Source organism: Poromitra crassiceps (assembly GCF_964638095.1).
Source record: "Poromitra crassiceps genome assembly, chromosome: 13".
Classification (NCBI taxonomy): Eukaryota; Metazoa; Chordata; class Actinopteri; order Beryciformes; family Melamphaidae; genus Poromitra; species Poromitra crassiceps.
The window spans coordinates 26490552-26502058 of record NC_139644.1 but is presented as its reverse complement, the minus strand read 5'-3'; the positions used below and the strand labels follow the sequence as shown (position 1 = coordinate 26502058).

The following is an 11507-nucleotide window of genomic DNA, read 5'->3' as shown; positions in this document are numbered from 1 at the left end:
CTCTGTCTGTGGATCTGTGCCTCTCTCCTTGTTGTGTAATATCTCTTTTCTTCCTGCAAGCAGCCAAAACCTGCATCCGAGCGAGCGAGCGAGCGAGAGAGAGAGAGCGAGAGAGAGAGAGAGAGAGAGAGAGCGAGAGAGAGAGAGAGAGAGAGAGAGAGAGAGAGAGAGAGAGAGAGAGAGAGAGAGAGAGAGAGGGAGAGGGAGGAAGGAAGAAGGGGGGACGAGATTGCAACATTCATCTAAATTTATTTATTTGTTTGCTATTAGGCTACATGGAGCAAGGGCTATACAGACGGGACCGTGCTTGGTGTGATAGTCTACTGCCACGGTGAATTGGGATAGCAGCAGCTGCAGCAGCATCCATCCCCACCGACTCCTCGTCTTCCCCTTGCCGGCTCTATGTCGAGTGATGGTCGGCTTGCCTTGCTGGATGCTCCCCTGCTCTCTCTCCGGATCGTCGACGACGGAACCTCCTCTGACTGCAGACCCCCATTTTCGGCGGAAACCTTCCCAGAGCAATAGGGCTCCATATGGAAACTGGGGACCAGAATTTTAGGAAAAAGGAAAATCTAAGCTGTTAATTTCATTTTATTTAACCTATTTATTTTTTATTTTTTATTTTATCTGCTTTGATTTTTATTGGGTTTTGCGTGTGTAGGCTATGCGTGTGTGTGAGATTATTTTTTTTAATCCTGCAATTTAATTGATTTATTCGTTGAGCCTTGATTTCTAATCCCATCGTATTCCATTTGTTTACTTACTCTTTTCTGTTTCCACTAATGATAGATTTCCCCCCTTCGGTTTCTCTCCTTTCCCCTGACTAACACTCTAGAATAATAAGAGTCTTTGATAGCTTTGAATAGGCCTATATAATTCTGAGTTCTTACTAGCATAAACGCAATGTTATAGCCTATGACTAAAGTAACTGTAACTCATTCAAACAGACTGTTGTAGGCTACAGTAAGCCTGATTCCTACTCTAACGCCTCAACCCACCCCCCTCCCCCCATTTGAGCTCATGTTAATTCATCTCTGTCCATTTACAACAGTGCATATCTGTACACAAGTAAAACAGGTTGCTTATTTTGTGCAGGCCTACAGAGAATAAACCTCGCCTCAGTGCCCTCCCATCAGCTCTGGCACCCCGCTGTAGGACATTATTAATCCTTTATAGATCAGTGTTATTCACGTTTATAGCTTTTAGTAGGCTAATATAGTGAGCTATAGGCTATCTGCAGCTGTCGGCATCTAGGCCTCGTGCTGCTGCTACCACAATATATTTTGAATACACAAAAGATAGAAATAACTCCTCTCTTCCAAAATACCCCCCTACCCCCTCCTCCAAGACAAGCTTATCCCGATTTTTCTCTTGTGTCGGTCCTCACCCAAACGCAACCATAAGGCTCCTACCGCATCATCCCCCTGCCCCCTCCTTTCGCTCGAGCGTGTCCCGTTTTTTCGGTTTGGTGTGGTCCCGCAAATTTTCAAATATTTATTTCCTGTACATCAAGAGGAAAGGGGGTCCCCCTTTCATGGAATGCGGAAATATGGGTCTGTTCGACCGCGGAGTGCAGATGCTGCTGACCACGGTGGGAGCCTTTGCGGCCTTCAGCCTCATGACCATCGCGGTCGGCACGGACTACTGGTTGTACTCCCGCGGCACGTGCAAGAGCAAGTCCACCAACGAGAACGAGACCAGCAAGAAGAACGAGGAGGTGATGACCCACTCCGGCCTGTGGAGGACCTGCTGCTTGGAAGGTAAGCTTCTCTCCATGCTGCCTGTCTGCCTGCCCGAAACTTCCCACTGTCCACATGGTTTCATTTGTGGGTTTAAGATACTCAGGAGCCCTGCTAGTAGGCTATTATGCTATAGGCTACACATCACTGTTGTATAGGCTACACAAAACAATAAAGGTGCGGATCCGAAAATGTTTCTTCAGAGGAACCATTTCCAGAACATTTCAGACCAAGGATCTTTGCAGAACCACAAAGGCAGGCTAGACTGGGGTCATTGGGGACCCCAAGAATAAAGCTACTGTGAATCAAAAATATTAAGTTTGGCTATTTCTTCTCAGAACATTATTAGTTGGCCTAATGAGGGGGGCATATTGTTATTATTTGAGTAAAGTTACAGTTAAAGAAAAAAGTTACAGTAGTTAGTCATCAACAGAGCACATGAGGAAATCTGTGTCTGCTGCCTCAGTGTCTGTCTCTTTCAAAATGACCGATTGAGTGCCCCTACCCCCCATGATAGTGTGTGATACTGGGCCCCCATGGCAAACATGACCTCAATAAATAGTTGCATCTATTATAGGCAATATTGGGTGCTCCTTGTATCCTGGTCTTTGTATTTTTTTAAGCATTCAAACAGAAACAGAAAACGTCACTAGGGACAAATTGATTTGACAAAGTCATGACAAATTTGGAATGATAGAATACAAAGCACTAAAAAAGTAGGTGGTCTGCCTACCTACTTTTGTAGTGCTTTGTGCAGACTGCACTTTGTGCACTTTGTGCAGACTGCAGACTGCCTGTACCCCAGCCAGTAGGGTGGGGGCATGGAGGGGTTTGGTTATGGTTAAAATCCAAATGTAGGCTACTGTATGCCATCCCACCATCCAACAAAAATCAGGAACTTTTTAATATTCCAAAGAACTAAAGAACATGCAGAATCATCGACTAAACAAGGTGTTTCTTTAGTAGGTGATGGTTCTTCATGGAACCACACAATCTTTTAATTAAAGACTGATATGGGTGTTTGAGGCTGATACCGGTGCCAGTACCTTTGTATCGAAGCGGTCGGTCGCCATTATTCTGTGGGACCGTTAAACATCTGTTTGCTTTCACACTCCCAAAATCCCCAGAATCGCAAGGATGCAGTGTTTGGCCGTATCCTTGTCCCGGGGGAGACGACCTCTCACACAGCGTCACTAAAACTCTCCATAACAGAATTCGTATGGGTCAGCAGGGTGAGGGAGGTTTAATTGCAGGTTTTACAGACTGAAACCTCTGACGCTGTTGAGTAAATGCCTCCCACGCCACCCTGGAATCTGAATTAAAACAACAATAAAAACATATTCGCCCTGCAGTGAGGGAAGAACCTCCATCATATCAGAGATGAACGACACTGACCACTAGCCAATATCCAATTTCAATATAAAAAAGTTTCATAACAGCGTGGCTTCCACACCATCACTGGATGCAATGTGGATTATGTGGTTGTCTCGTTGTTTGTGCGTGTTGGTGGGGTCGCTATTCGCAATGTCTATTAGAGAGCCAAAGTGGACGTCACTTCCTGTTCCTGCCTCACCATATACCAAGATCTTAAAAATATATGAATGGCATTGGTGGTTGAATTGTGGAGTGGACTGTCATCACAGCGGCTGCAGCCAGAGAGCCGGGGGGAGATGATATTCCTGGGATCATGTTGTGGGGGTATGATTCCTTGTTCCTTTGCATCTACATTAAACTAAGATATTGACATTTTGTTGTAATTTTTGTGTGCTTATGCACACAGATATTAACATTTCTAGTGGGCTGATCGCGTGTGGCTCCTTTCACTTCAGTGCTGTTTGATGCCGGCCGATGGTGTCAAGTTTCTGTTTTGTGACGTCATGCACGTACCTGTAGCAGCGTGAGCTGTGATTGTGTGGGGACATACTGTACATACATACATACATACATACATTACAGACAGACAGACAGACAGACCCTTTTCCATAAGGCTGTGCCACAGTCGGTTTAATCGTAATTAAGAGAGGCTGTTAGAAATTCTAGGTTGATGCATCTAATTTAATATAGTATCACTTTGATGGTCTGAAGGGCCTATGGGCCAACATGGTAAAAGCACCCATCCGTGGATATGTATTTATTTTAGATGACACTTGCTTCCTCTGCGTTCCATTCTTCCGTTTTGAAGGGGTGTTTATTTTCCTAAGAAGATCTTATTATGGTATGACCCAAAACTAGTTATTTATTGTCATTACAAGACATGCACAGTGACAGAGAGGCAGCCATTTCTGTCAGCAGGTCCTGATCTTCCTGACAACTTTGACGACGGCGGGAGATAACGCTGCTTGTCATGTGACCTTTGACCGGGCTGCGCTCGGTGCCTTCTGAGATGTCAAGCGGCCCGGCCTCCCGGGCGCGTCTGCCTCGTCAAACCCGGAGCGGAGGCGTTGGGCGCTGACGTGGAGCGCAGCACTGTGACCTTGTGAGGGCACAGAGTGTTACTGTGCATATCTGCTCGTCTTCTTAGCCGTGACATCCTGAATGGCCACAGCGCGCGGCGTCTGCCTTCCTGCTAATCAGCAGCCAGACTCAGGGTGCTTAAAGGAATAGTTCACCCAAAACATGAAGATTCTGTCATTCTCACATTCATGCCAAATGAAACACAGGCAAAGTGTGTCTATATAACACACAGGGAGGTTGCAGCACAACTCCATAGCAACCTTCTCACTAAATAACTGAAGTCAGAGTTCTAAAAAGACCTATATTCACGCCATAATTTAGTGCAAATCTTTAGCTGATTGATTTGCAGTAAATGATGGTGTATATGTTTTTCTATTCACAGTGTGATTGCCTGTTTTTGTTTTGGAACTCTAAAGAACAGCTCATCACTGACTTCAGTTGTTTTGGAGCAGGCTGCTATTAAGTTATGCTGGCAAGTGGCGCCACCTCCCTGTGTCTGTGTGTTATATGGACGAACACCTTTCACCTTTTTCATTTGGCATGAGGGGGAGTACATGACTTCCTTGAATACAATAATTGAGAAATCCAATTTAGAAGTCCAATTTAGGCATCACATCATAAAAATAATTTAAGGTTAAGAGAAGTTGAGGCTCGCTGGTTTGAATCCATGGACCACCTGGGAAATTCTGGGTGGGTGAAGTGAAAGTGATTGACAGATGCTTCCTCCTCCAATGTGCCCCTGATCAAGGTAACCCAAACTGCTCCAGTGCTCAGTGGCCAATAACTTAAACTTCCTAGGTGGCACGGTGACTCAGTGGTTAGCACTGTCGCCTCACACGCAAGAAGGTCGTGGGTTCAAATCTCCACCCCGGTCCTTTCTGTGTGGAGTTTGCACACAGGTGCTCCGGTTTCCTTCCACAGTCCAAATATACAGTATGCTGTGTGTGTAGTATCGTAATGTTATCTAGTAAAATGTCTATGATGTATGTAACCTTTGGTGTGTGTAGATCCACCGGGACCTGACTGGAAAGGACTGTGTATAGGTCGATTCGTTGTTATTAGCTGGCGTTCGCCCGCGGGTGTCGGTTAGAACACAGGATGCAGAGGAGGTCTGATGTCAGAGCTATGATGTCATCGGCTCATTATAACATCACCTTCTCAGACCCCCGGCCGGCGATGGGCCAGTGTGCGTGACACCGTGATAGTCGTTGACTTGTTGGGAGTGGAACATCATGATGTCGGGAAGGTCCATGCCATCATCGGTGATAATGACACCCTGACACTTACCAGCACCCTGACACTTACCAGCACCCTGACACTTACCATGCCAGCACCCTGACACTTACCATGCCAGCACCCTGACACTTACCATGCCAGCACCCTGACACTTACCATGCCAGCACCCTGACACTTACCATGCCAGCACCCTGACACTTACCATGCCGGCACCCTGACACTTACCATGCCGGCACCCTGACACTTACCATGCCGGCACCCTGACACTTACCATGCCAGCACCCTGACACTTACCATGCCAGCACCCTGACATGCCAGCACCCTGACACTTACCATGCCAGCACCCTGACACTTACCATGCCAGCACCCTGACACTTACCATGCCAGCACCTTGACACTTACCATGCCAGCACCCTGACACTTACCATGCCAGCACCCTGACACTTACCATGCCAGCACCCTGACACTTACCATGCCAGCACCTTGACACTTACCATGCCAGCACCCTGACACTTACCATGCCAGCACCCTGACACTTACCATGCCAGCACCCTGACACTTACCATGCCGGCACCCTGACACTTACCATGCCGGCACCCTGACACTTACCATGCCAGCACCCTGACACTTACCATGCCAGCACCCTGACACTTACCATGCCGGCACCCTGACACTTACAATGCCAGCACCCTGACACTTACCATGCCAGCACCCTGACACTTACCATGCCAGCACCCTGACACTTACCATGCCAGCCACACAACAGTAGCAAAGGATGAGGCGATGGTGTTATAATGCGACAGCTCTCGAACACTGCACCATGGTGCCCCATTCTTTCATGCACCTTGACCTTGATCTTGTAAAGCCCTTTGACCTTTGACCTTGACCTTAACAATGATGTAGTATATGACTGTGATGATGCTAGGTAAAGCACTTTGAGAGTGAGACATGCTTGTGGGTTATTTAATAACTGTCTGAGGAAGTGAACTGTGGGTTGTACTGGACAGTTTCCAGACTTGAGTGAGTGTCAGTGTACTGTGTAACTTTGTGAATGTGAAGCAGGTGTTGCTGGAAAGCCGCATGTAGGCAACGTTCCCAGGATGAGATATATAAATGGGATCAGGATGGTGTCTGAAGTGTAACTGTGACAGTGACTGGCCCTTATTCCTGCCAGGCCATTATTTCATTGGCAAACAAAACATCCCGAGTCAAGACGAGATGAAAACATCGCCCTCTCTGCTCGCTGTTTTGCTGTTCAGAGCGCCATGTCGCTTTTGTACAGACACGCCACAAGCCTATTCCTTTGAATCCTGGATCAAAATGGCAGGGAATAAACCCAGATTTATCATCTGTGTGATTCATGAACGACACGAGGCCCAGAAAGAGGAAAGGGAATGCCTTTACTTACTGCGATCAGAGTCATTTAAATTCAAATTCATTTCCCGCTAGGGATATTGGGTCTTAAAATTGAGTACATTAGGTCGTTTGCACAATTTAACCCAAAATCTGTGATACAGAAAAGTAGAAAAGTCCAGAGCCGGCTGCAGCTGGAGAAAGCCAGGCTTGTTTCACCATAGCCTCTACAGTCAGGAGGAGTGATATCAAGCTTAACATTTCACATGTTAATTAGGCTACAGCACGCAGCTTAGCTCAATGAATTCAACGTGCCAAGATGACTGCTATTCATCTCTCCCCTAGCTCTCCTTAACTCAAGTCTTATTGGTTATAATCAGCTCTGCTTAACTCAAGTCTTATTGGTCATAATCAGGCAGCAGCTAAGGCAGCAAACGGTTGAAGTGCTCCCTCTGTCCTTATCGCAGCAGAAAACACAGCCGTTTGCTGTAACCCTGGCAGCGCCGGCCCACACAGCCAGCTCACAAAGTGGACACAGGTGGGCGAGGGTTTCTGTTTGTGTAACCAGCTCCTGGAGAGGAGAACCTGTGAAAAAGCGAAAGGGGAATACCCACACAGGGCTCCTGTGTGTGTGTGTGTGTGTGTGTGTGCGTGCGTGTGTGTGTGCGTGCGTGCGGGGGGGGGGAAGGGGTATATACAAAACGTCTGCCTATTGCCCGTGTATTTTCCTACAGGTAAATCTCAGCAGTGAAAAATTGTGCATTTCTGCTTCTCTAGTTATGAAAATGAGCTTTTTGCAGGCTTTGTAAAACACGCTACACCTCATATCAATTTAGTAGATTTACACTTGTCGTCGCCCCTAGCCTGAGTTATAAGTCATACTGAAAGCGATGTAGAATATGCACCTGCAAAAGCGTGGGATTCATTTGTCAAATCTCACAGCTGCTCTGGACTCGAGCACAGTCTTTCTAACTTGCCATTGCCAAGCATGCTAGCTTACTAGTTAGCGTTGTTGTTGTTGTTGTTGTTTCGCAGTGGCGGAGGCATTTGAGAGCGACACGCAGGGAGCGGAAAGGGATGCACACGGTGTCGTGGTGAGGCATGACCAGCGCACACGCTAAACACGGTGTCGTGGTGAGGCATGACCAGCGCACACGCTAAACACGGTGTCGTGGTGAGGCATGACCAGCGCACACGCTAAACACGGTGTCGTGGTGAGGCATGACCAGCGCACACGCTAAACACGGTGTCGTGGTGAGGCATGACCAGCGCACACGCTAAACACGGTGTCATGGTGAGGCATGACCAGCGCACACGGTAAACACGGTGTCGTGGTGAGGCATGACCAGCGCACACGCTAAACACGGTGTCGTGGTGAGGCATGACCAGCGCACACGGTAAACACGGTGTCGTGGTGAGGCATGACCAGCGCACACGGTAAACACGATGTCGTGGTGAGGCATGACCAGCGCACACGCTAAACACACGGTGTCGTGGTGAGGCATGACCAGCGCACACGGTAAACACGGTGTCGTGGTGAGGCATGAGCAGCGCACACGGTAAACACGGTGTCGTGGTGAGGCATGACCAGCGCACACGCTAAACACATGGTGTCGTGGTGAGGCATGACCAGCGCACACGGTAAACACACGGTGTCGTGGTGAGGCATGACCAGCGCACACGGTAAACACATGGTGTCGTGGTGAGGCATGACCAGCGCACACGGTAAACACACGGTGTCGTGGTGAGGCATGACCAGTGCACACGCTAAACACACTGTGTCGTGGTGAGGCATGACCAGTGCACACGCTAAACACACTGTGTCGTGGTGAGGCATGACCAGCGCACACGCTAAACATACGGTGTCGTGGTGAGGCATGACCAGTGCACACGGTAAACACACGGTGTCGTGGTGAGGCATGACCAGCGCACACGCTAAACACACAGTGTCGTGGTGAGGCATGACCAGTGCACACGCTAAACACACGGTGTCGTGGTGAGGCATGACCAGTGCACACGCTAAACACACGGTGTCGTGGTGAGGCATGACCAGTGCACACGGTAAACACACGGTGTCGTGGTGAGGCATGACCAGTGCACACACTAAACACACGGTGTCGTGGTGAGGCATGACCAGCGCACACGCTAAACACACAGTGTCGTGGTGAGGCATGACCAGCGCACACACTAAACACACAGTGTCGTGGTGAGGCATGACCAGCGCACACACTAAACACACAGTGTCGTGGTGAGGCATGACCAGCGCACACGCTAAACACACAGTGTCGTGGTGAGGCATGACCAGCGCACACGCTAAACACACAGTGTCGTGGTGAGGCATGACCAGCGCACACGCTAAACACACAGTGTCGTGGTGAGGGATGACCAGCGCACACGCTAAACACGGTGTTGCTGATGGATCGGGCCTCGGGGGGCGGCGCTCGTCCGTCCTCTCTGGGACGTGTGCGAGAGCGTCCACCTCGCCTCCCTGCGCTCTCAGCCAGGTGTACCTCGCTGCCATCGCTGCTAATCTCAGGCATTCGTCTTCATTACAGCGCCGCCCTCAGGCTCCACCATGGCTGTAGGATGAGGGAGAGGGAGTTGGGGAGGAGGTGCAGACGAGAAATGGTGAAGCGTATGATGAAAGTGGACCACCAGGGTGTGTGATTTTATGTGTATTTTACGTGTTGTATGGGGGACGACATGTATATTAAGACTCATGATTCACCGCAACGTTCCAGCTTGCTCCTTCGTTCTCTTTCCCCTCCGCGTCCAGATCAGGAAGAACCAATCAATAATATAGAGTACGTCTGTTGTTTTCTATGTGTTTACTTTTCTTCTATGAACTTTACTCCCTGGCTTTGTCCTCCAATAGAGAGGCTGAGGATGCATTCAAAAGTTGGCAAATTCATTCTCTGATTCTATGCACTGTTGCCACTCTGTGTGGTTCTACTACAGCCAACGACAACAAAAATGATTTAGTAATCAGTAGATAGATGTAGGGTGGAAGGACATCTGAAATGGCTACTGCTCACCCTCAGCTCCTGTCAGTCACCATGAGAGTACTATAGATCGTGGTGTACTGTATGCATTCTGTGCCTCATGATTTTATGTATGAGCATGTGGGAGTATCATTGTAGTGTACGTTCATGGATTTGCAAGCATGTGTGTGTGTGTGTGTGTGTGTGTGTGTGTGTGTGTGCGTGCATGTGTGTGTGTGTGTGTGCGTGTGCATGTGTGAGGGCATGTGTGTGTGTGTGTGTGTGTGTGTGTGTGTGCGTGCGTGTTCGTGTGCGTGTGCGTGTGTGTGTGTGTGTGTGCGTGTGCATGTGTGTGGGCGTGTGTGTGTGTGTGTGTGTGTGTTTGTGTGTGTGTGTGTGTGTGTGCGTGCGTTCGTGTGCGTGTGCGTGTGTGTGTGTGTGTGTGTGTGTGTGTGTGTGTTCTTGTGCTCATACATGTTATATTTGTAAATGTGTAGGCTACTGTGTGTGTCTGACAGAGAGGCAGCATGATGAGACGGGCCTGAGATGAAAGCAGATAGCAGGGCTGAGCGGCAGAGAAGAGCGGGATTAGTCTCATCGTCCAATCAGATAAGGATTAGCCAGCTGGAGTGTGCCCACCCAGGCTATTGTCCCGCCCTAAAGTGGCATTACACTGTATTATGACACCCATCCACTGTAACACGCAGCTGCACGGGCCGGATTACTCTGTTGGACAGAAGTTCACAGCAGCATGGATGGAAAGCAGGGCGTATTGATAGGCTCTCAGCCACTTGTGGAGCTATAGACCCTGAACCGTTTTGCTGTTTAAAGTGGCTGTCCAGCCCCCCAACACCCCTCCCCCCGCCCCACCCCCTCTCCGCCTGTTAAAGTGACCGGTCTGTATTGCGGTGCACTGTCACTCTGCCCAGCAGCCGGCGATGGATGGGATTCATTTTGCCCTCGCCTGCCTCTCATTGAGGCTCCGCTGAGACCGCAGACAGTCACTGCCGTCCACCACTGTTTGATTGGCCTCCACCTTGCCCTCTCTATTGCCCACTAAGGCCAAATGATGGGCCACACATTACTGGATTAGCCCGTGATGGGAGACACTGCGAGCCTCCATTGTATTGTTGCTGTTGAGCTTCTGCCATTCGCTAAAATTCTGCTGCAGAGATGAACATCAACAGACTGTCGGGATGCAGGGATGGACGATGTTATAGTGCGGCTCGGGCTCCTTGTACTGGAATTGTTTCGAAATCAATTCAGATTCAAAGTGAAAAATCAAGACAAAAATGTAAGTTTTACGCCGGTTGGCATTCTATCAATGAGCCATCAATGAATTTCTCGCTCCCCTTTTGTTAAGAAACAGAGCAGACCAAGGCAATCGAACAGAGATTAGATATGCCTAACTCAGGATCGATTAATTACACATCTGTTTCAATTGACCTTCTTTCTTTTTTCCATTCCAGAGTTTGCAGCTGAGATTGCAACAGGAGTCGAGTCCGATTCTGTTTATTAGCAGAATCGATTCCAAGATTCTGTGATAAATCGAGAATCGATTCTCCTGGAGTCAACTGCATGCCTATCAGGATATCAGTGTAGAATGTGTTGATTATGGCTGAGAGTATAGCCTCAGGTCTGTGGCTGCAATATACAATACAATACCAGTGCAATCATGTTGAAGAACTGGAACACTAATGTTACTTAAGTGCATAAGTGAGGACTTCAGATAGCCTAGAGCAGG

The 11507-nt window shown here is 48.5% G+C and overlaps 1 protein-coding gene across 1 annotated transcript in view; it reads left to right on the top strand.

Moving 5' to 3' along the window:
- Positions 1–1534: 1534 nt before the first annotated feature.
- cacng2a (calcium channel, voltage-dependent, gamma subunit 2a) overlaps positions 1535–11507 on the top strand; it is a gene marked incomplete at both ends in the record, with an annotated part of 76082 nt that continues 66109 nt past the window's right edge. Inside the window, one exon of the mRNA XM_083649878.1 lies at positions 1535–1760. Coding sequence (XP_083506004.1) covers positions 1535–1760 — 226 coding nt within the window. The remainder of the gene's footprint in view (positions 1761–11507) is intronic.